Raw genomic sequence first — 25,868 nt, forward strand, 5'->3', positions numbered from 1 at the left:
TTAATATCTGTAAGGCAGATTAAACCGCTTGGATTGGATCTGCAAGTAATTCCTCGATGGATTCGTGGAGCTGACACGGACGACATGTTTTTGACGCGTCGAAGATGTTTTGCTCTGAATCATGGGCCAAAACTCGCTGGTCATACATCACCTAATCAAAAAAATAGCTGCAAACTTTAGAATCTCATCTTTAAGCCAAAAAAAAAAAACCTTTTAATCTCATCAAAATGCATAATTTAAAAATATATCATTTTTGGATTAAAAATGAGCACATCTACCAATTCCTTTCAGTCCTTTAAATTGAGCTTCACACTAACAAGACACGACAGTGCGATTCAGGTTGTTCGGATAATTTGGATGTTACTTCCGTACAATCTCGAAATTATACGCCAGTCGCCTACTCAAATTGAAATATTATTAATTATTAATTATTTGTATAATTTTTTCCCCAGTAAATTGGTCAAGTTAAGGTATAATCTATCTATCTATCTATTATATATATATATATATAAAAGTCAAAAAGCGCATTCTAAATATCTCTGTTTGTAAACCTTCAGCTCTTGGTTATTTGCCTCTTCGCATGTTCGGAAAATTGTATCCATTTATCTCGGCCAATTAATTTCATTTTCAAGTATATTGTTTCACACCATCGTTTCCAAATCCTCAACTCATTATTATTTGCCTCTTTGCATGCTCGAAACATTATATTAATTCAGCTCTGTCGATTAATTTCTGTTTCAAGTACATTGTATTCTCACCACTTAATTTTTTTCCCACCCAACCCTTTCTTAATTTTTGGTCGAGTGTCCTCCCCACAATGCCAAAGGTTCGTGTGCTCCACCCCACTATGTCCGAGGTTTAGTTAGCTCTATCCCTCGTGAATTCGGATAGGAAGAAAGCTGGAGATGACACATTAGCCTTTTTCTAGTTTCTTAATTCATGCTTTTGAAATTATTCGACAGAACAAAAAAGAAGATGCTCATAAAAAACGAATATAGCGTAATAGCGCATGCTCTCGCTTGATAACTAAAAAGTTCAAGGTTCGATACCCAGTGAGACTTTCTATATCTTTTTATTAGCTATTAAAATTTTTATAAAATTGTACTAGACTCACATTGTAAAAAAAAAAAAAAAAGCTCGAGTCTACATTACTTCAATTGGGCTTTTCTTCTGGGCCCGGTGGAGAAGGCTTTTAGGCCCATTAACCATTGAGCTCTGTCTCTCCCTTCGCGGGCTTTGCTAATCTCACCGCCGGCTCCGGAGGTACAGAATACGGCCTTCGCACCGAACTCCCGAGGCGCGGGCCCGTCGATCATCCGTACTCTTTCCCGGCTAAGCGAACCCCCGCGCTACGGCCTCCCCCCCCAACCCCACAATGCGACTCTCCTTTTCCGTTCTCGCCTGCGAATGTTACCGGAAGCCCTGACCGGGCAGTCCTCCCCCCTCCGGCGACGGCGACGTCGACTGTGCCTTCTCTGAGAGACAGAAAGGTGCTATACTCTGAGAGGCGCTCTGAAGCTTCAGGTACGGTCCCTTTTGCATTGGCCGAGGATCCATGGGCAGCTCTTGTTCGTTGGTTAATCGCTATGAGAACGCAATCTTCAGCTGATCAATTCGCATTTGCATGCGCTCCCGCATTCATTTTTTATCCATGATCATAAAAATTGGACCTTTAAGAGCAGGCTGGACAGAGACAGATGCTGACTTTTCCTTGTTCTTAGAGATAGAGGCGGATTTAACATGTTTGAGATAGGGAACGTGGTTCATTATCCTCTGCATCCTTTCAGTTACTTACTGGGGGAACTGCGTTCGCAGAGAACTTCTATACCGGTGACTTCGTTCATGTCTTGTTAATTTTAGTTGCAAGTGGAACAGCGATTCACAATGTGGGATGGTGTTTTTCGAGACTTCATGATCCCGGGAAGATGGCTTTTTGTGACTGAATTTGTTTAGAATTTTGCTGAGCTATTATGGTTTAAATTTTCTGTAAAAGTTTCTGTTTAGAAAACTGTGGATTGACTGATGATGGTTCCGGGAATTGACAGGAAGAGTTTTCATGGAGAGCTCCGATGATGAAAAGGACGGTGTCATGACAAATAATCAGGTGCCCAGGGCATTATCTCATTGTTTAGCATCTGGGGGTGCAAAATTTGTGGATGAAGTACTTAATGGACAGAGTGAGAGCTGTCTGGACAATTTCCGGATGGACAAGCTTGTGTTCTATAAACTGTGCGATATTCTGCATTCTAGAGGCTTGTTACGACACACGAACCGAATCAAGATCGAGGAGCAGCTAGCCATATTCTTATTTATCGTCGGACATAACCTACGTACCCGGGCTGTCCAGGAGTTATTCAGATATTCAGGAGAGACCATCAGTCGGCATTTTAACAATGTGTTGAACGCAATCGTGGCGATATCATTAGATTTTTTTGAGCCTCCGTGGCCTGAAGTTCCTCAAGAAATCTTGGAAGATCCAAGATTATATCCATATTTCAAGGTGAAGTATCTCCCTCGAGTCTTGTTACTCTAGCTATTGTGACATTAATGAGCTTAGTCCTGAATTACTGCTTCTGTTAGGATTGTGTAGGAGTGGTAGATTGCATACACATCCCTGTGACGGTAGGCGTTGATGAGCAAGGGCCTTTTCGCAATAGAAATGGGCAACTCACACAGTGTGTGCTTGCAGCTGGCTCACTTGACCTCAAGTTCCATTATGTTCTTGCTGGGTGGGAAGGCTCAGCATCGGAATTACAAGTCTTAAATTCGGCTCTCACAAGGCGTAACAGACTGCAGGTCCCTGAAGGTACATTCTGGTTGTACGACTTTTTAGGCTGTAGCATAGAATCTGACATAATTGACGCGTTCCAAAAGGGATAGATTTAAGGTTCCCTTTGGGTTTGGAGACTCTCTTCAATTTTTTACATATAAAAGGGCTCTGATATCTTTGTTTCTTCAATCATGACTTCATAAATAAAATATAAAGACTAATTTTCATGCTTTCATTAAAAAAAAAAAAAAGTTGTCTGAAGTGAACCGAATAGTTATTACCTGCATCTTCGTGTCTTGGAAAGCAAGGGCAGTTTCACATGTGTGGTGGCAGGTTTCTGAAAACTCATAATGTACTAAAACTCTTTTTTCATACAGGCAGGTACTACCTCGTGGGCACCAAGTATTCGAATTTACCTGGCTTCATATCCCCGTACCATGATGTCCCCTACCACTCAAATGAATTTCCTAGCGGTTATCATCCACAAGATGCAAAAGAGCTCTTCAATCAAAGACACTCTCTGTTGAGAAATGCTGTTGATCGCACCTTCAGGGCATTAAAGGCTAGGTTCCCTATTCTGATGTCAGCTCCTCCATACCCATTACAGACGCAGGTGAAGTTAGTGGTGGCCACTTGCGCAATTCATAATTACATTCGACGGGAGAAACCCGATGACTGGATCTTTAGAATGCATGAGCAGGATAGTTTACTGCAGATGGAGGAGCCGCTACTGCCTCTGGAGGTGGAGCAACAACTGATGATGCATCATGAGAACCGGGATCTGGGTTTTGCTTTTGAAGCTGAAGAAATTGAACTCTCTTCCCGACTCCGAGATGCTATGGCGACTGAGATGTGGAATGACTACATCAATGATATAGCCGTCATTTAGGTATGTGCTCAAATAAACTGACTAGAATAATTATTGTCTGGGTAGTAGCTTGACTCTTTCTATAGTAAAGAAGTGCGATATTCTGCCTTTCCCATTTATCTTCCAATGACTATTTGAGCCTTTTCTCGTTGAACGCTGAATTTATCGGCTACTGCATCTAGCCATTTGAACAGTTCAAGCTCGAATACCCCTACTAGTAAAGCTAGCATTATCGACTTGCCATCTACCACTGGAGGCTCCACTTGCATATCATTTGCATTTTAATAGTTCGGTCCATGAAACTAGTTCTTAGTACCAATTCGGATATGAGGATCAACGAATTCACTTTCGAAGCTGGCAATATCTTCATCCTCCATAAGTGGACCCCACCAGACACGAGACTGCAATCCGAACCTATGCGTGGCCCTTTTGTGCCCATTTAATGCAAAAGGAGTCGCATGATGTGCTGAGCTTCATGCATTGGACCATACGGAGAAAGAGAAAGGTCACTGATGATGAGCAAACATGCCCATTCGAGGGAGGACATGAATGAATGAATGAATCAGTAGTTAAAAGCTAGATTCCACGGGAAGGATTGTGACTCGACCTACAAGTTGTAATCATGGCGTCTATGATGCATCGGAGGAATGTCAATCGATCTCAGTGAGTTAGTCACGAACTGATCGAACTTTCCGATAACTGAATTCTCGTTCGAACCTATCATTCGTAGCTTTTATCGCCAACATCTCTTGCTAGTAAGTAATATCTCACGAGAAAGATGACATTTGTTTGGTTCGAACTGGCTGGAGTTCACTGGAGATCAGACTGGACAAGGCTTCATGTTTCGGCTCGGATTCATAGATTCGAAATCCGACCCTAGACATTTTAAGCTTTGATACGATGAATCAAAGCAACATATGCAAATATCAATTGGCTTATATTAATGTGTATGTGCGAGCGTGTCTATATACATATAAATACATATATAAAGATCTGTAGTTTCAAACATACACTATTGATTAAATAAATAGATAAGGTCAGAATTTCAATGTCAGTTTTTAATTTTATTTTAGATTATGAATACCGAGAGGTGGATAGTAATGAAGAAGGTCAAAGCACCTAATCCTTAGGCACCACAAAAGTCCACCTTGCATTGGCTTTGTAATTGTCATCTTATCCCCTTATTTGCTCCATTTCTTTAAATATATACATAATTCAGCTGATGCACATTTTTATTCTTTTAGGACGACAATTTCAACAGAACACTTCCAAAATTACTCTGACGTAGTAATCCCAAAGAAATGGATAGTTACAGTAACTAATATTAATAAATAATAAAAGAAGCTGTCTTTTCTGCTCTCATATGCATAAATGCAAGCGAATATATAAATGTCAAAATTTCTTGATCATGAATCACTCCTTTCTGGTTGTGATCAAGTCTATATTCGAACGGGAATAACTCAGTCGATAATCGATATGCCAAGGATAACTTGTGATTTCAAAAAAACAAATTCTTCTTTTTTTTTTTGTCTTTCCATTTTTGCTTCAATATTTTCTTTTCTGAGGAAATCCCACTCCTGACTCCACAGAAAGAGAGAGCACTACAGAGTGAAGAGAGAGAATCCTTCCCCCATTTCTAGAGAGAGAAAGTAGAGAGAGCAATGCAAGATCCGGCGAATGAGCTCCTGCCACCGCCTTCTTCGCCGACAGCTTCCTCCATCTCCTCCTCCGATCTCGACACTGAGGTCACCTTCTTCCATCTCCAAGCTCCAAGCTTCCCTCCAATTTCTTGAATTTCGTTGCCATTTTCGTTAATTTTTTTCCTTTTTGTAATTGACTTACAGTCGACGGGGTCGTTCTTCCATGACCGGAGCACGACGCTCGGAACCTTGATGGGGGTGAGCTTCCCGGCGATCACATTCCGAGCGCCGTCCCAGCACCGGGACCCTGACCCGCCATCCGCGGCCCCTTGTGGGAGCGTGACTGCACGGAAGAGCAAGAGGCAGAAGAAGGCCCCGCCACCGTTCACGGCCGCTGTCGTGGCCGAGCGCCGGAGGAGGCGGTGGTGGCGCCTCTGCCGGGACGACGGCGGGAGGCCGGCTTCGCTGGGGGAGTTCCTCGAGATTGAGCGGAGGTTCGGCGACGGCGCATTCTATGAAGGCGCCCCGGCGGCAGAGCTCCAGGGCTCGGTGGCAGCCCAGCCGAGGAATGGGAGGGTCCTGTTCGCTGACGGGAGGGTTCTGCCACCGCAGCCGGCCGACGCAGACGAGGAGACTCCGTCGGCGGCGGCTCTTCGCCGGTGTCTGGTGTCACTGACCGGAACCTGTAGCGGTGGCGTAGGATAAAAAAGGCGTTGCTTGTTTGTCTGTTCTCTGTTTATTTATTATCGGATTTTGCATTTAATTAAAGTAATGAGAAATAATTTAAGCTATTTATTGATTAATATAATTCTTTTTTTAATTAGTGCCTTTGATTACAATTACGTGCTAGAAAGAATCGTTTGGCTTTATAGACTTGTCTTTATGCCTAATTCCCTATCTTTACAGGACACTTGCTATACCCATCAAACAACTGTTCTTCGCAAGAATCCCGAGTTTCCTTATCCGATGCCGTGATATTGAGTTCAACGATTCTATAAAATCAATCAGTATTGGTGATTAACTGTAGTAAAGTATCGAATCCAACAGCAGAAGATGTCGACATCACATCGATGTCGGATCGGCTTGAGGAACTCATCCTAGTGACTGCAAAATACTCAATTGAGAGGAGGAATGGAAAAGAGAGAGTATGGCCAAAATCTATGAACAATTTATATATCCGATCATCGAATTCCTAACTTTCAACGATGGTCTCCAGAGCAGGCTTCCAAGACCTTTGCTTGGAGTACGCCCTCTCGGTCGGGTCCGAACCTTCCCTCTCTGACAAAGCATCGCCGAATTCCAACCTCTTGTTGCTGTCATTCGAAGGGAAAATACATATGGGGAAGATCTTTCCTAGGCTGTTGAAGCCCCCGTGTCGGATGGCCTTGGAGGCTCGGTAACTGAGGGCGCTCATCTCGTCGTGGGTGAGCACGGAGTAGAGGAGGTCCATGGGGAGGATGAAGTAGAAGTGGCGGGGCTCGAGGGCCTCATCTGCGGAGAGGCCCGCCACCCTGTGGCCCACCTTGAGGGAGCCCGACTCGCACACAAAGTAGCCTGAGTTCTCGACCATCAGTTCGCCCACATTGACGGGCCTCACGTGGAGCTGGAGCCGGCCGTTGGGGAGGAGGACCTTGGCAGCCGCGCTCGATAATGAGAGTATTGATGGAGCACAGGAAGTGGCATTGCCCATTTTTTATGAAGACGATTGAGGAGAGCGAGTGTGAGGGAAATTGGGGGATTTGGAAAGGACCAAATCGGAGGATATATAAAACATGGAAGGGAGGTGGCGGTTGGTTGGGATGGAGACAAAGGAGGAGAGATGGTCAGTTGTCAGTTTGCTGCCTTCGAGTTTCTTTTATCTTTGTTTTGAATTCTATTTACATTTCAAATTTCATAATACAAGACGGACCGATCGACACGACATGAGTTCGGCATATAGGAATAGGGAGATCTTGAGTATATTTGTAAAATTCACAGGCCATCTCAACGATAACTTCAATTTGATGCGGAGACAATTCTAATTTGATGTGATACAAGCTCGGTTTTGAAGAAGGGAAGTTGCTTTTCGTGTTCTTTTGGAGACTTATCAAAGGGGAAGGTCTGGTTGAGTAATTCAAAATCTGCTTTGTCCTAAAATACTACTGTACATCCCGACGGTTAACAACTGATGCCCAGAAGCGGGCGCTGCGCAGCGTTTCCCATGCAATTTTCCGGGCGAAGATTGATCTATAGAGACCTTTGCTTTCATCCCCATTTAGAAGGTGAATTCAAGTCCGTTCAATAAAATGAGCGTCCGTTTGTAAACTCATGCAATGCATCATTAACCAGACATACTGAATGCAACAATGATATATCTCATCATCGCTGGTTTGTGATTAGACCTCTTTTTTTTTTTTTTTTGGTTGACAGAGTTAACCTCTTGTTTGTTAAGGAGAGACTGGAGAGGGTTGTTGGCTGGCTAATACCTATTTTTAAAGATAATTAGTGAATCAAATTTTCAGATTGTCCCCAATCATCATTTTTAAAATGCTTTTGTACGTTATATGCAAAAACAATGTATGAAATCTATAGAAATCTGCCGAGGAGGGGAAGCACATGGGGAAGGGTTAGGCAATGTTATGCAGTCAGCAGATTGTCAGTTCAGGGAGAGGACAACACCAACCTCAATCATTGGACATGGAGGAGGGTGAACCCCAAAAATTTCTTTCTTCCCATGATGTTCTTCTAAAATTATAATCCCCAAAAAAAAATAATCAATTCTATCATTAATAATTGAAAAAATATATATTTATTTTTTCCCTTTTCAATATTTGGACATTTAAGAAAAATAAAGAAACATTTGCAGGTGAAAGCCTGTTTATCAGGTTTGCAGTCACTTTCCGTTGCTAGCTTGCATTTGCAACATATTCCATCGACTCTAATTCCCTTTAATGACTTTCATTCATCATTTAAGTAAAGCTTCTATGGACTTCCTGGCATTGATGAGCAAGTGAGATCGAAGAAAAGTGACCCTTCATTTGTAAGGGAAGAGGTCCTAGTCTCCGAGCCCATGACGGATTCTAATGACGTTTTCTTTTCCAGCATAATTTGATCTATATGCCGGTTTTATAGCCGTATCATGAAATAACAATCTTAACTCACCATGATCAAAAGACCTAAAAAACTCACTTAAATATTAGGTATGGCTGGTGGCCAGTTGAGTCCATATGCATAGTTGAATGAAGGGCTAGACAGTCACTTTGCGAGTTATGTTCGGTTGGAAGCTAATACCACACCCCGTTATATTTAAAACATGTGACATCAGCAAAATGTGGCAGTCGAGAGCAAATTATAATCCCGTAAACGGAAGCACGGGGATCAAGTTTACCCGTGAACGTTAGGGAGAACTAAATCGGCTCCAGCATTAGAATAAATGGATCGTGCGGACGCCTCTAGCTTTCCCCCTCTCGTTGTGCCACTCTTTTGTAGCTTAAAAATGCAAGCAATGAAAGAATGTAGGATCCGGATTCCGCAGGATTGTTTCAACAGAATTTCATAGTGAAAGATTTATAATTGATGTGGGATCGGAAAGCAAATTGGTGGGAATTAATAATCATAACATGATTGATTAGGGAAAGTGGCTCAAAGATATAGCAAATGGGCGAAAGAGTTTGGAAGCTGGTGGGTGAAATAGTCCAAAGGATGGACAAATTTGGTGGGGATTCCGTAAGTAAAGAAATAGATGCTGGAGTTAAGGGTTAATCTATTGCTTCAGTTGGTAGTTAGGTCTTTATTTATTTTTTTAATAGCGAGAATGTTCGCGTTTCACCCAACTAATCTCACAGCCTACGTGAATACGCTGCAAGCCACGGGACAGATAAGTCTAGTCACGGACAGTGCAAGTGGCCCAATATCAAATATTCACTTGCATGATTTCTATGGTAACTTAAACCTGAGACTTCCACGTAAGAGTTACACCCTTTAATATAAGACTAACCCTATTAGGAAAGTCTTTAATTTTAATTTTCACGGTTAATCCTGTCGTCTTATATATTGTTCATTTATGTATGTGTTTTTTATAGTGCACTAATACAAGAACCTTTGAACCGTATCCATGCCATCCCCTACCATTAAATTGTCCCGTTCTCTTCTTCAGGTGACACAGCGACTGGGGAGGGCACGAATACATGTACAAGGGCATCATAATATTTCTTGTGTATTTATTCGTGGTTCGAGTTGAAAATGAAATAGGTGCTATTAGTAGGTATTAAATGAACAAAATTGGAGGGAAAGAAAAAAAAAAAAGGGGGGAAAAAGGAGAATCGGGTCAGAGGCTTCTAACAATTGCCCCCACCAGAAAACTGTCTTGTATAGACGGAAATTTGAGACCGAAAATTCTTCGTCCATATTTGCTATGGAATTTGAGATGGAATAGGAATGGATATGGTATAGACGGAAAAATCCGTCTCTACAGTCAACGGCGGAATTAAGGACGGAATTATCCATCTAAATATAGGGTCAGCCCTTTCCGTTCCAATATCCGTCTCTATGTTTTGTGAACGGATTTGGCCGTCCCTACGTCCATGTATATTTTGAGACGGTATAGAACTAGGCAGTTTCTTGGCTCCATCTACCGTTTTGCCTCGGTGATATGGTTGCTGCCCTATTGGGAAGTTCGCATTTGATCACTGCAAGTGATGTGGAGGTGAATTTCAACCAATATAATAGCATATAACGATGATGTAAATGTCCCAATTGGTTAATAACGGCTCGTGAATGCATTTAGGTCTATCGCCAAGGCCTAATTGGTTTTCATACACTCCACATATACCATCTTCATTCTTTAGAAATGTAAATGAACATAAAAAAGCGTCGGTGGGAGCTCTTGAGCACTAACCCAAGAGCCTTTTTTGCAGGTCACCGAGGAGTGGTCGCACTTGAAGGAGCAACTTGAAGATTTTTTTTCGCATTAGGAAAGGGACTCATAACACTAATGGGACGGAGCAAGAAATGGAATGGCAAATTCTCGTATCTGTTTGAAATGATATTAGAGTTAGATGTCATAAGTTATTATACAGGGAATATGTATGCTACTTTTACATAATTCCCGATCACATTAATCCCGTTTCTACGACGGACCAATACTGGCAAGTGGAACACCGGCAAAATATGGTGTAGCCTTATTATAGCACCATAGAAAAAAAAAACAAAAAAGATGATACTTGAAGAAGCTCCTCTGCAATTGAAATATTAAGTTCAAATAGTGCAGTTGCGAGTACGCAGTGGGTAATAATCGCCTATTAGACACGGAAACTAATCATTGATAACATGCGATTGTCATCACATCAGTCCGCCGAAGAATGCACCAACTTTCGACCGTAGAGGAGCTTTATCCAAGGTAGGTCTCAAACTATACGCTCGAGCATAAGGCCTTGTTTGGTTTGTGAGTATAATTTTAAAATCACAATTCTAACTTAACTCTATCCATTACAAAATAAAATAATTCATACAAAGTCAAAAAGTGGACCCCATTCATACCACTTTTTTCCACAACAAAACAACATAACTTATATAAAGTCAAAGGGTGAATCTCATTTATACTACTTTTTTCAAAATCAAAATCAAAATCTGATTTTAAAATCCTACTATGAAACCAAACGCAACATAAAAGCCTCTAGTTGCTCTCTCTCTTTCTCTCACTCTCGCGACGTCTTTCCTTAAATAGATCGCGAAGTTTCAAATCCTGTCTATTCCTTCTCAATCAATGAAAAGCCAAGTACTTATGTCGAAGTAATACTTCGGTTTTCGGCTATTCGCTGGAAATCAGAAAATTCCCCAACTTGGCATACATCGATCGATCCATTCTACTCGTTCGGACGAAGCTGAGTCGAGTCGAAAGGAAACATCGAACCGGGGACCATTACCCCTTGGCCCGCATTAAGACTATGGGACGACCCATAACATCTGGGCTTTGAGATTGGAAGCATCCCATGCCCAATTCAAAATTAGGGTTTCCCTTCTCTCTCTCTATAAAGTTAATTCACCACAATAGTCGGCATCGGCAAATTCTCCGGTCTCTCTGTCTGTTTCAACGGGGCCGTCTCCTTCCTCCAGATCCCTTCTCCGATCTTCTCGTTTGTTTTTCGAAACTCTTGCACTCCTTGAATCTCTGATGTGATGTAACAGCACGATCTTAATTTGTTATCTGAAGAAGAATAAGAAGAAGAAAGGCAACATTATGCGTCGCTGATGCGCTAAAACTGCTCACATGGCGCAGATCAGCCCTTTGAGTTGCCGATAGAGATCCCCACAGAGCGAGCAGATTATGCTTGCAATCGTCGCCTTCCTACGCGGCCTTTGCATTCAGATGCTCGTACATCTTCGAATCCTCATCTTCTTCTTCTTCATCGATCGATTCAAATCTCATATTTTGCTTCTCTCGTCGGATTCTTGTTCCGTTAATTGATTGATTTCTCGAAAGAGGTTTCTTGATTGGATTTTCCGGCGGCTCAGACGACGAAATTGATCGTCCCCGGGGTCTAAATTGAGAAATTTGACAAACATGGGTGATCGAAATCGCGAAGTTCACCTGATCCTTTTACCTTCTGTAGCAGAAAGATTGGAGCTTTAGCCTAATGTCAAGATTTTGCGGTTAGCTGGCTGGCACAGAACTGTCAACTGTGGACTAGTTTGTAAAACTGTTATAGTTAGGGATTATAATTACGAAGATGACAAACCTTGGGGCATACCAAAACTTTTGACAAATTAGTGGTTCATACCCGTTAAAGAGACATGGGATGGAAGAATAGTGAGTTTAGTTTTAAAGTCAAGTAGGGTTGAGTTTTGATTTTAATTGGTTTGTAATTGTTGTGTTGTTGAATTATGAGGAAAAGTATGAAAAAGTAATAAATAGTTGAAAAAAAAAGTAATGATTGTGTTGTTGAATTATAAAAAAATAATGAATAATTGAAAGAATTTAGTATTAAAAATTAAATTGAATTGTTAAAAATAATAATAATAATCATAATTGTGTTGTTGATTTTTATTATATAGTGAGTAAAATTAAAATTAGAATTAAAAAACGTAACTTATAAACTAAACAGGAGGATCAACCGACTGCTTTTAGGGAAATCCTTAATGGACATTAACAAACAACTGGCTGAAAGATTCAAGCATATGGGCATGCTAAAATTGTTAGGATAACGAAATGACCGATAATCACTATTGGAAATGCTAAATTTATAAAACAATTAGGATGTTTGATGTAAGATTGAAATCAAATCCTACCAATAACTCCAGCCTCACACGCTAACCTACAGGCTATGTACTTGATGTTTATCAATATGTAATTGAAATTGAATAATTAATTAAATATCACATATGAGTTTTAAGTTGTATCATTTGTACATAATAGTGAAATAGTACATAAATGGTATCAACAAACAACTCAAACATTCGTCATTTTGTTTCTTCAATCACAATAGTATATGCAAATCTTGGCTCAATGAGAACATCAATAACCACCATCTGTTATCAAAATAGCACAAATTCGAAAATAAATAAATACAAATGGTCATTGTCTTTTTATCTCATTTGTTTCCCCTATAAAAGCATTTTGGTGTAGTTTCTGATAAGTCCACAACTAATAAAATCAGGAGAGCAAATTCTAAATTTATTAACAAGTTATTCAGAATTCCATTGCCACCTCATCAATTTTTTTTTTAATCACAATCTTGGGCAATCTAACAAGAATAGGTCCATAACAATGAAAACCATTTCTTCAAATCATATCCTTCGTGCTTTCCATGTTCATAATTCAAAGAGAAAATCCATTTTCATCTAATAGTAACAACGAGGACACCTATTATATATTGGACTTTCTAACTGAGTTGAAGACTTTTGAACTTTCTTTTATTATGAATCTTTCGACTTCCGCATGAGTTAGGAGCTTTTGAAATTATGCACGCCAATAAATTTATGACTCCGTAAGTTATGAGACTTTTGAAATTTCACGAATAATGTGTCACTACCCTATTATGCCACTTGTCGATTTCTCATCGATTATGACTCTAACTTATGACACTCTTGAAACTTCATGAATATATATCACCATCTTATTGTGCCACTTGTCAATATATCATTGGTTATAACTCGAAAAGTCACTCAACTTAAGTTTGTCCTACGTGACATCTTTATATGAGTTGCCTTGGCTTTAATAATAGTGTATAGACATAAATGATTAATTAAAACTGCACGACAATCACAATCTTGACTGTTGATTGTAAGGGATGCCCGGGTTTGTCCAATTAGTCCTCACGCTTTAAAGAAGAGCACCTTTGCACCACTAGAGTCATTCTTAGATCAATTGTTTCTTGTAAAATAAAAAAGGTTAATTGTTAATTATATCTACAAAAAATTGTATACGATTAAAGTTTCGTGCCTCCTGGTGGAGAGTGGCAATCCCATATTCTACTCTCACACCTCCATACAATATATATATATATATATATATTACACATATTATGACACACATATAATAAATAACTAGAATAATGGCTCATGCTACCCACGATCATTAATGATGTTATTATAAATTTTTTTATTGTGACATTTAAGGTAATATAGGATGGTTAATTGGAAAAATTATATGAGATTAACTGTTTTTAAATTAATAGGATAATTAATGTTCTGTAGTTTGTGATAATTAAATTGAAGCAATTAATGAAGCAAGTATTACTTCTCCTTGAATAATATCAGAATTAATCTGTGCTTGGTAAGCAGCAAAAAACAACACATTTTGTAATTTATGGAAAATAATTTCAAATTTATACATTACTTAACTTTCAACTAAGTAAATGTGACAAAACCAATTAAAGTTTATTATTATTTTTCCGTAAAATATATAAATAAAATGTAAGTATGGGTAGTATAGAATCCGTATGTACCCATACTACCCTAAATACTAAAAGACTATGTTATGATAGATCCGAAGATTTGTCCCGAAAGGGTAGAATGAGGTACGTAATATGCGAGAAAATCACCCGCTTGATCGAGTATGCTACCAATAATTTTATACCGAAATTTATGAAAGTTAATTTGTTGTAAAACTTATAGAAAAATAAACATCATATTAATATTATTTACTTTATCTTAAGTAAATGTATATATTAATATATTATTTTATAATATTATTATTAACTTTAGCGTTAAGCAATGTATTTGTTATTATATTACTTTATCATTAAGAATTTATTTGCCTAATAGGACACAATAGCAATGTGAACGTACTTATTATTTTCGTTTGTTTATTCATCGAAAGTCGAATAGAATATATTATAAGTAAAATAAATTTATTAAAAATATAATGAAAATAAATAAAAAAAGAATCATAGTCGCGAGAATATAGAATTGGAATCGTACTTTCCCCAACGTACTCCGAAAACATACAAATTTTATATATTAGGGTGATGGCCCGTGCTACACACAATCATTAATGATGTTATTATGAAAAATTTTTATTATGGTATTTAAGTTAATATGTGATAGTTAATGGAAAAAAAATTTATGTGAGATTAATCATTTTCAAATTTATAACATAATTAATGTTTTGTAGTCGGTGAAAACTAAATTGAACCAATTAATGAAGTTATTAATCATTCTCCTTGAATAAAGTCAAAGTAAACATGTGCTTAGTAAACAGCGAAAAATAACAAATTTTGTAATTTATGAAAAATAATTTGAAATTTATACATTACTTAACTTTCAACTAAGTAAATGTAACAAAATCAATTAAATTTTATTTTTTTCAATAAAATATATAGAAAAAAATGTAAGTATGAGTAGTATAGAATCTGTATGTACCTATACTACCATAAATTCTAAAAGACTATGTCATAATAGATCCGGACATTTGCCCCGGAAAGATAGAATGGGCTACATAGTACGCGAGAAAATCAGTCGCTTGATCGAGTATGCTACCAATCAATTTTACAACGAAATTCATGAAAATTAATTGCGTTAATTGCACCGGGTCCAAAGGGTTTTGTAAATGTTTCAAGTTGGTCCAAAATGTCTTTTTGGTAACTTGTTAGTACAAAAAGTTTCAAAACCTTTTCAATGTAGTACATTCCGTCAATTGCTCCTGACGCAGTTAACATTTTGCTGACGTGGTGCGTCTTATGTGTCACTTTTGTTACGTGTAACCAACCATAGTGCACCACGGCATTTAAGAGAAAATAAAATTTGAAAAAGTCCAATAAAAATACAAAAAATAATACAAAAAAGTAAAAATTTTAGAAAAAAAAATATTTTTAAATTGTTAAAAATGTAAAAAAATTTAAAAATAATTTTAAACTTTTAATTTTAAATTTTAAATTATTTTTATTATTTTAAATTTAAAATTAAAATAATTTTAAAGTTTAATTTTAAATTATTTTTAAAAACTTTTAAAAACTTTTAAAATTATTAATCTTAGAAAAACAGAAGGGACTTGGGTAGACAGGGAGGATGAGGCTGAAAAGGCACGAGGACAAAGGTTAGAGATGTAGCTTGGAAGATACATAATTGTAGGTTGTGATTTAATGCATGTCGAAAGTTGTTGACAAATTTCTGCAGAAATTATAAGGACGCAGCTGCTGTGGATAGATTCAAGGGAAAAAACACGAAGACATTAAGAGTAAATCTCTTAATTTGTAACTGAAACATCAGCATGAGAAGTCGCAGACAAAAGAACATGAGCTTCATAATGAACTAAAACTCCATCCTGTAATTAATTTATATATCGTATATTCGACTCTAACCTATATTTTCTTTTCCCAGGTCTTCTTCTTCTACCATATGGATCCAAATGCTGAGCACTCCATAAGGCATACATTATTACCCACTGCATGAAGCCATTCTCTCAAGCACGAGCCTATCAACGGTGCATGTAATGTGTCATTTTATTTTTAGTGCTATATCTATCTCTTTTTCCCCCTCAGTTTTATGTGTATATTCAAACTATAGGTTTTATAGGTAAATATGCTTATACTACTTAATTAGTAGGAGTTGGTCCTCTTTATGGTATCGTTGGTTATTAACTAATGTGGGTACTTCTTATCTAGATGTAATGTAGATATACTTATCTGAAAAAAGATGTAATGTAGACATGTATGAAATATATGCATTTCGAATCGTTAAATACTTTCAGTACGGATGTTACGTTGTGATTCCCAAAGCACCATGCCAAATGAAATTTCAGCGGTAAGGTAATTGACTGGAAATGGGACAGAGATCATCAAGAAAGAGATATCAACATTTTCTGAAGCTTATATATCGGAATAAAAGAAATATATCATTACATAGTCGTACCAAATGTCCTGACTTCATAAAACAAGAAACGTGCTGAGCTGATTCCATGGAGGAGCTCTTGGCAAATCAAAATTACTTCAAAGCCATATATATTTATCTTTAGCGTTTGTTGGTTATACGTGTTATCTTCATAAAGAAAAATGTGTCTCAACTGAAAGACATTGTTATTGATGTCTCTACATGTATCTTTAATTAAAATTATTATTTGGTAATTTTCAAATACATATAGAGGTATGAACACAAAGATGGAAGATGTTTGCATGATGATTTGTTCTTTGAGATTATCATGTCATATGTATGTTCAGATGTGGCAACACAATAATATCACGATAACAATCAAATAACTTTACGTCTGCGCGAGGGAGAAACAAATATTAGATAAAATAGCTTTTCCTGAGTCAGATAAAGCAAAGAGAGCGAGCCGAGAAAATCGAGAGCCTAGCCACAGAGGAAGCGGGCAGGAGGCGAGGAAAATGACAGACATTATAAATTAGCAGAGATGAATCTCATCAAAAAAAAAAAAAGGCTAATGGCTGAGGAGGTCTACCTATAAATAATTTCGAGCTTGGGTTGCACTTTTCACTGGGAGAGAGAAATATGTTCCCTGTTAGCCCAGCTCCATTGAGACAAGTTATTTATTTATAATTTATATAATAAACAAATACTCAATGAAACAAACCGTGGAGTTTATATCAGTAAAATGTTATATATATATATATATATATATGTATGTATGTAATAATGACACAAACCCTTGCATGCCCGGGCTGTATTTGCTCGTCTCATCTAATCCATGATCGAATTTATCCTTCCATGACATATGTGCTATATTTGCAAAATACAAGACCAGTTCGGTCTCGAAATGCAGTCAATTAACTGACTTATTGAACAATCTCGTCCAACACGCATACTGTCGGTTCACCGCTAGCAGCTGCCGTGAAGGCCAACAAATTGTGATGACAGGGACAGCCGGGGATTCCATAATCCTGCATTAGCACATTACATTGGCAAAACTGCGATACATAGCGGCAATTTTGATACATAAATCTCTTATGAGTAATAATTATCCGCAAATCACTTGAATTATATATATTTGAGCATATGCCTTCCAATCTTTCATAAAACTGCGATTGCCAAAACTACAATACATAGCAGCAAATTTGATACATAGATCTCTTATGTGTTATGATTATCCGCAAATGCCGCAAATCGCTCAAATTATGTTTGCACAAGGCTGCCTTTACCTCCCATAAAGATCGAATGAATTAAAACCAACTCTCACAATTATTGGATGTGGCCATGATTAGGATTAAGCATTGCCTTCAACTACCCAACTTTCAAGAGTCAAACAATTGGAAAGAAAGACTATAATGGTGCGTTTGATTTTAGAGTTAAAGTAAGTTTGATTTTGATTTTGATTTTGATTGTGGAAAATGACAAATGAGATGAGATTATAAATTTGACTTGGGAAACGTGTATTTTTGTTGTGTAGTGTGTTGAGTTAAAATCAAAATCATGATTCTAAAATCAAACGGGACAAAATATCTTAATTGATGAGATCCCATTTAACTAAAAAGTGATTCATCTATAGCTTGATTTATGTCATTAATTACCCCCAGGCCTATGGGTGGTTAATTAATTGATATTGCCATCGACTGCATCCCACGATGGTAACCTCTGCCACAGTTTGAGCCACAACAGATTTATAAGCTGGAGGGGGATCGATTGGAGCACCCTTAACCTTCCATGACCATGAGGCTGGCATTGCCGACAAACAAGAGTCGTACCATGACTAGTGAAAGTCGCATTTCTCTTTTAGGTCTATATATTAGAATTTTCTCGATTATTATTTACACGTAACAGTGAATAGTTGTGATTGAATAATATTTATATTCATAGATAAGAATAATACGATAATAAAGCAATTCGAAAAATAAATAAATTTAATTCCATGGTAGAAAGTAATTCAGATGACAACCATAAAAAATCTAGCAGAAAAATGGGAAAAAAGAAACCTAGTAAGTTCCGAATATCTCGTCTAAGCCCAAACAAGATACCCCAATTCAAAATAAATTAAAAAAGTGCTAATAAAATAGCCGAAGCTACGTAGAAACCGATGGCTGTGGAACCACCGAAAGCTGTGATCCCATGAGCTGCACTTCCCTTTGGCTTGTTTGGACCTGAGATTGCCATAATTTTTTTTTTCAGTGAATTGTAATTTGAAAAACTAAGCAAAAAGTAAAATATATACTCCTATGAAATTAAAAACGTTAAGAACAATTTTATAAAATTTCATAAACAGATGATATATCTAGAATCGTACGTAGATCACAATATTATAATTACTAGCTGTGAGGTGTGGTACAATTGATACAACAATGATTTTTACTTGCTGTGCTGAGGAACAACTCAAAGTGGGGAAAGCCGAAGTACACTATCAATAAGTTCAACTTTAAAGACATTCCGTGTACTTATCGAAAAAATTTATTGATGACCGTAAAGGTGATTAAAAAGAAAAAGAAAAAAAAAACGAGTCATAGGTTGGATTCATGGAAAATATACCATTGAATATTTTTCTAAAATTATTAATCGAGTTTATCAATATTTAGGACCCAAAGAAAATGAGAAAGTGGTAATTAGAGAACTAATTTAATTACCCTTAGCCGGTGGGGAAGTTGTTGGCGAATCGGACGGTGGTTCGGCTGTTTCAGAATATCACAAGGAAACAAATCAGATTAATTAAGATAAATTAGACAGGAAAAAAAGAACACATTTCATCATCGTTAAAATTTGTATTTTTCTGATTTCACCACTGATGGATGATCCTAAATTATATATATGCTCAAATTCATGGCAAGTTAATGTTGCACTGAGCATGAAATATGTCCATAATTCATATGAAATTTATAGGCCTGTTTACTTTTAGAAAATTGATTTCTATTTTTCATATTCATTTTTTTCTCCTTTTCTAATTTTTTTCTTCATAGAAAATATAAGAATATGTTTATTAATGTTAAATTAAAAAATTTTCTAATATGAAAATAATTGGAGTAATCACTATAAAATGATGATATAAAATAAATTTATAAATATAAAAGTCACAGTAAAGGAAAGCTATTAATTAGAATTTAAAAATGTAAATAATAGACAAATAAAAAACTGGAGTGCTAAAAAAAGGAGTTTCTTTAATTTATATACAGTTTAGAATAATGAGGAAGAAAATTTTCTATGAAAAATTAATTCAATTCAATATAAGTAAACGTATTCTTTGCAAATTTTCCAAGAAAAATGAATAATTCTCCAGAAGTAAACAAGCCCTGTGTTTTTTTTTTCCTTTTTCTGTGCACGTGATCATGGTATAAGTAATTATCCCGACCGATTAATAATTAAATTCTTAACTTTTATTAAGTTCATGTGATATATTAATAAGAACATATATGATTATGCACTGACCGAGAAGAGGCTTGCAGATCGAGACGTCTGCATTGGCCTGGCAAGCTGCGGCGAGCTTCAAGGCTTCGTCCTGCGTGACATTGAAGTTCCGAAGAAGCTCGGGGTTGTTGAAGACGGCGCAAAGGCACTTCTGGTCATTGGCCACGACCTCCTTCAGCGGGATGCAACAGGTGGCCGGTGGGGAGGTCGACTTCAGGTATGGCTCGCATGGCAATATCTTCTGAACGCACGGCATGAGATTCGAGTCATCTCCGTTCTGAGCGATGGCAGATGACATCGAGAGGATCACGAACAAAATGATGAAGGTTTTGGAGGCCATTATGCGTGAGTGAGATTTCAGGCTGAAAATGATATTGATTGATCGTGGGAGCGTGAAAGGGCTTCTAGGGTTTATATAGATTGTGAAAATAATTATGATCTCTGATTAATTCAATCTTAGGCCATAAAATCTTTTTAAATTGGGAAAAATAGAGAAAATAAAGTCGTAAGTGAGAATTTATTCCTAGTATCTCGTGCTTCATTTTTTTAGTTAAATTATGAGATCGTTTGAAATTTAATTTAAGACCATAATTTTTTTTGGTGAAAAAAATTAATTTTTTAACTTTACGTATATTAATATTCATTCAATGCACAAGTGGCCCATATGTTGGACGAAATTGTATTCGCACCCTCATACATGTCAAAAAAAGGTCAGTTCAAGGCGCTCTCATTTGCTTGAGTGTATATATATGCAAATATTTCCTCATTATATGTACGTCCAATGAAATGTAGAGTGATCGATTTGGTCCCTAGTTGAGGTGAATTTATAATTCAACTTGCTTGTGATGCGAACATCTTTTTATTTTTTGGGCCGAGATAGATGCGTAAATTTGGTTAAGGTAATTTGACGATAACGAAGTTAAAGGATAGCAATATGGAAATTTTATCTCTTCATTATGATCTGTTTTGTCTCCCGGCCAAATCGAGATCATCTTTTTCTTTTCTTGGATTAAAATTTAACTTATATAAGTCCGAAATTTTTTATATAATTGTAGACTTAAAATTTGATCAAAATAAGAGAAAATATGCATAAACTTCGTCTGAAATTATCTAAGCCTTCAAATTACAATATAACGAGTCGGATTGAAAAGATGACTTACACTGAGAAAATGAGACCGATAAGTTTTTCATTCTTGGTAGAAATTAACGATGTAGGACCGAGATACGATTATTGATATTACTATTCTTTGGCGATCGATGAACAACACTAAAGTTTCCCGATTGTAGTGTCGCAGCAAATAGGGGAGCATATTGATCATAATAACCATACATTGATAGCGAGCTGTATCTGCAAGACATGAGGAAGAATCATACGAGATTTTCTCAAAACGATGGGCTTTCAACCCACAAGCAATGTGATTGTCAAACAACTTACCAAAATTCGTTGCTCGGTCTAGTAAGATCTGGAGTATTATCAAGCGAGGTTGCAATGGGAATGAGAAAAATAACGGTTCAAAAATCGATCGATTTTTAATGCAATATGGTCTTCCTGGGAAAAGTTCCTTTCGTTTTTATAAATACATTTTGAATGCGATCATTGAACGGTCGTCCTCTATCTTACAATAACACTAAAACGAAAAGTATAAAAAGTGTAATACTCAAATATTAATAAGCCAAAAAAAAAGGTCTACCGGAGTACTCGGCCACGAAGATCATGCCATGCACATGCATCCCACGGGATATTGGCGCGGCTCAAAGACCAGGCCAACAGGATCGGCTTTCTCCAATGTCCAATCTGAGGCCTCGGTGAGATTGAACCGGGCCAGCACCCCAAGAGGCACATGTGCACGCGTCACTCCAATTCCAAACTCTAGAGTAGTCGATGAGTCGAGCTAAGGCCAATCGGTATGTACCGATGCATGCGAGATTGGTGACATTTATAGCTTGTGCAAGGCTGTTGGTTTCCGGGTGTGCTTCCAAAATTTGTGAAGAACAATGTTGGAAGCTTTTGGTGTGTCGTTGGTTGGAATGATCGAAAGTCCTAAGAAGGAATATGTCTGTCACTGTTCGTCCACTATGGTATCGCCGGCCGGCTGATGATTCCGAGGAAGGACTTAGCCGGCTAAATTTTCAAACCTTTCAAGCACCTTAGTACACTGTCGAGTGTCGATGAGTTTAAGAAACTCATAGCTTGCTAATGATAAGCTAAAATATGAGGCGACATGACCTCAGATGTCGAGGGACATGCACCATCATGGTAATGATCATCGAGTAAATTGGGCCAAGTGGGCCCTAGCTGGCATTGGTTAGGCTCATCCTGAGGTAGTCGTCGGGCAAACATGTACATGAGTCGGGTTCTGATCCGATTCCTGGGTTGATGATATGGTAGCTGCAAGGTTTCCAACATGGTATAACTGAAACGTACTCAATACAGCACGAGGATGGCAAGCATATGACATATAATAACAATATATTCGTAATTGTGCATCGAGTTACAAGCGGAGCATTTTACAAACCGGGGTGCGAGGCATGGTTGCTCGAGTTATGATCCTGTATCAAATTGAGATGTTTGGGTTTACAGTAAGGCCTGGGATCGAGTTGAACCGAGATAAGCTGTCTCTATTGCAATAGCAACAACAAGCCCAGCAGCATTTTCTGAGAAACCAAGAAAGCCATTGACAAGTACAAGGAAAGGAGGGAGTCCGCAGAACTGTTCCTCCTCTTGTCCTTTCCGACCTCCTAACTCTTCATATAATTTTACCCGCCAAAGATTGTCATACTCTAACAGCTACGCAAACCTCCAACTCCGTAGTCCCTTCAAAAACTCTTCACAGAGGTTTCTCTCGGGCTAACAGAACCCGAGCAAGGCAGGGTGGCTCCAGAGAGTGCCATACCAGCAATCATCCCGAAACAATGGCAAGGCGCGAGCGGTTAGACAGGAACAAGAGCCTGGAGAGCCTCCTGGACATGGACACAACTAAGAGCGCAGGGCCTGCACCAGCGAAGATGATCCCCAGCCACGGCCTTGAGTTCAACAACCTTTCCTACAGCGTCATCAAGAAGCAGAAGAAAGACGGAGTCTGGATCAAGAAGGAGGCGTACCTACTGAATGACATCTCGGGGCAGGCGATGAGGGGTGAGGTCATGGCCATCATGGGGCCAAGTGGAGCCGGGAAGTCCACTTTCCTTGACGCACTGGCTGGACGAATTGCACAGGGCAGCCTTGAGGGATCTGTCAGGATCGAGGGAAGGCCGGTAAGAGAGTCCATCCGATTCAAGAAGAAAAACCATATCCTGATTCTGTTATGAAAAAGCATTTCCGATTTTCAGCGCCAAATAACTTCAACTGACATATATCAGCTATATACTTACGAAGAATTTCAAGAACAGTATTAAATTTACAGAGCAATTTAATAGGTTACCACGAGTTACATGAAGATGATCTCATCATACGTGATGCAAGATGACCAGCTCTTCCCTATGTTGACTGTTTTCGAGACGTTCATGTTTGCCGCCGAGGTAAGGCTTCCTCCATCGATTTCCAGGCACGAGAAGAAGAAGAGAGTCTATGAGCTCCTCGAGCAACTTGGTCTACAGGTGCGACTCTCTCTCTCTCTCTCTCTCTCTCTGCAACCAGATTTACTTGTGAAAGTTCGGAAATGGCCTGAAACACGAAAGAAGCCTCATTATATGTTTATCACGTCCAGAGTGCTACTCACACATATATAGGGGACGAGGGTAGGAGAGGAGTGTCAGGAGGGGAACGCAGAAGGGTTTCTATTGGAATCGACATTATTCATAAACCCTCTCTGCTGTTCCTTGACGAGCCCACCTCCGGTCTTGATTCCACGAGCGCTTACAGCGTCGTGGAGAAGGTGAAAGACATAGCACGAGGCGGTAGCATAGTCCTTATGACCATCCATCAGCCTTCTTACAGGATTCAGCTCCTCCTAGACCGAATCACAGTCCTAGCAAGGTACTATACATTCCTAACTTTGTCCCAAACGGAATTAACTAATCTTCGATTCATATATATGGGAAGATTTTGCTGTCTGTATTACCTTAAGATCGTACCTGTCATCTGCTTCTGCTTCAGGGGAAGATTGATTTACATGGGAAGTCCGCTCTCGCTTCCAGCCCATCTCTCAGGGTTCGGAAGACCGGTTCCTGAAGGAGAAAACAGCCTCGAGTATCTCCTCGATGTGATTAAAGAATACGATGACTCAACTGTGGGTCTCGAGCCCCTTGTACTATATCAACGAGATGGCATCAAACCTGATCTTGTGGCACGGACCCCAGTTCCCAAGACACCCAAGGGGCCCAAGATGCCGAAAACACCCCAAACTCCTTATGGGACCACCTCAGGATCAAGGTTCAATCTCAGATCTCAAACTTATTCTGCTGGAAATAGGACCCCAAAAACGGATTCAGGGAAGTTTGATTACGAAGATGATGATGAGGACAACTTCGATAACTCCCTCGAGCGTAAGACAGTCCACACGCCCATGCACATGCAGAGTGGAGTATATCCGAGATTGGCGTCCCACTTCTATAAGGACTTCTCCACGTGGATCTACCATGGGGTCAAGGATGGGGTCAAGGGGACTCCACGCCGCCCTCCCTCGTGGACCCCAGCACGGACTCCTGGTACCAAAACACCGATGTATGGGCCGACAAGCCACGTCTCGAGCCAATACCCGACTCCTCAGTACTATAACAACAACAGCCAACGTGCTCATCCTCGCCCCAAAACCCCTGTGATCTTCAGCCCCTCACCGGATCCATATGCTGTTTCCTATGAAGAATTCGAGATTGAAGAAGCCCTCGATGCACCTTACCACGGACCGAAGTTCGCCAACCCATGGGCCCGTGAGGTCATGGTCCTGTCTTGGCGAACTGGACTCAATGTGATCCGAACTCCTGAACTCTTTCTCTCTCGTGAGATTGTCCTGACAGTGATGGCCCTCATCCTATCCTCCCTCTTCAAAAACTTAAAACACCTCGACTTCGAGACTATCAACAGGCTTCTCAATTTTTACATATTTGCCGTCTGCCTTGTCTTCTTCTCCTCCAACGACGCGGTCCCGACCTTCATCCAAGAAAGGTTCATCTTCATCAGGGAGACATCTCACAACGCTTACCGAGCTTCTTCCTATGTCATCTCTTCTCTCCTCGTCTACCTCCCATTCTTCGCTATTCAGGGCTTCACGTTCGCAGTCATAACTCATTATATGCTCAAGCTAAACAGCAGTCTCCTTTACTTCTGGGTGATTCTATATGCCTCTCTCATCACGACCAATGCTTATGTTATGCTCGTAAGTGCCCTGGTCCCAAGCTACATCACAGGATATGCGGTCGTGATAGCCACCACAGCTCTATTCTTTCTCACCTGCGGCTTCTTCCTTAAGAGATCACATATACCTTGGACATGGAGGTGGCTCCATTACATCTCCGCAATTAAATACCCATTCGAGGCATTACTTACAAACGAATTTAAAGGAACTCACTGTTACAATGGAAACTTCTCAGAACTCTCACCCGGGCCACTCGGAGATATTCGGATAAGCAAGTTGCATGATATCACCCCGGGCCTTCAAAAGCCTTGCTTGCTCATTGGACAAGACATTCTGTTCACAATGGACATCACAGAGACACATATATGGTATGATGTTGGTATTCTTCTCGCATGGGGAGTCCTCTACAGGCTTCTCTTCTACTTGGTCCTGAGATTCTACTCCAAGAATGAGAGGAAATGAAGGTTTATCTCGTCATGCAGGCTCCTATATATTCTAGTTCATGCCTTTATCTATTACTTCAGAACACAAGCAAT

At 38.9% G+C, this 25,868-nt stretch overlaps 5 protein-coding genes across 5 annotated transcripts; 3 read left to right on the forward strand and 2 right to left on the reverse strand.

Annotated features, from left to right (window-relative positions):
* Positions 1–1,265: 1,265 nt before the first annotated feature.
* Positions 1,266–3,831, forward strand: LOC116214914 (putative nuclease HARBI1). Its single transcript, XM_031550414.1, has 4 exons — positions 1,266–1,524; positions 2,046–2,500; positions 2,581–2,806; positions 3,148–3,831. Exons 2-4 carry the CDS (start codon positions 2,057–2,059, stop codon positions 3,657–3,659), a joined length of 1,182 nt encoding a protein of 393 aa, XP_031406274.1. The 5' UTR covers positions 1,266–1,524; positions 2,046–2,056; the 3' UTR covers positions 3,660–3,831.
* LOC116214915 (uncharacterized protein At3g17950) lies at positions 3,526–6,101 on the forward strand. Its single transcript, XM_031550415.1, has 3 exons — positions 3,526–3,659; positions 5,228–5,383; positions 5,483–6,101. Exons 2-3 carry the CDS (start codon positions 5,300–5,302, stop codon positions 5,981–5,983), a joined length of 585 nt encoding a protein of 194 aa, XP_031406275.1. The 5' UTR covers positions 3,526–3,659; positions 5,228–5,299; the 3' UTR covers positions 5,984–6,101.
* Positions 6,102–6,268: 167 nt separating this feature from the next.
* On the reverse strand, positions 6,269–7,048 carry LOC116214916. The gene has a single exon (XM_031550416.1). It carries the CDS (start codon positions 6,966–6,968, stop codon positions 6,471–6,473), a length of 498 nt encoding a protein of 165 aa, XP_031406276.1. The 5' UTR covers positions 6,969–7,048; the 3' UTR covers positions 6,269–6,470.
* A 10,439-nt stretch (positions 7,049–17,487) lies between these two features.
* Positions 17,488–20,393, reverse strand: LOC116213642 (lipid transfer-like protein VAS). Its single transcript, XM_031548663.1, has 3 exons — positions 20,060–20,393; positions 18,282–18,364; positions 17,488–17,592 (listed from the first exon to the last, which is right to left on the reverse strand). Exons 1-3 carry the CDS (start codon positions 20,376–20,378, stop codon positions 17,488–17,490), a joined length of 507 nt encoding a protein of 168 aa, XP_031404523.1. The 5' UTR covers positions 20,379–20,393.
* Positions 20,394–22,951: 2,558 nt separating this feature from the next.
* Positions 22,952–25,794, forward strand: LOC116213645 (ABC transporter G family member 18-like). Its single transcript, XM_031548666.1, has 4 exons — positions 22,952–23,293; positions 23,456–23,635; positions 23,746–24,014; positions 24,135–25,794. Exons 1-4 carry the CDS (start codon positions 22,952–22,954, stop codon positions 25,792–25,794), a joined length of 2,451 nt encoding a protein of 816 aa, XP_031404526.1.
* The last annotated feature ends 74 nt before the right edge of the window (positions 25,795–25,868 follow it).

The sequence above is a fragment of the Punica granatum genome, chromosome 7 (genome assembly GCF_007655135.1).
Source record: "Punica granatum isolate Tunisia-2019 chromosome 7, ASM765513v2, whole genome shotgun sequence".
NCBI classification, from domain to species: Eukaryota; Viridiplantae; Streptophyta; class Magnoliopsida; order Myrtales; family Lythraceae; genus Punica; species Punica granatum.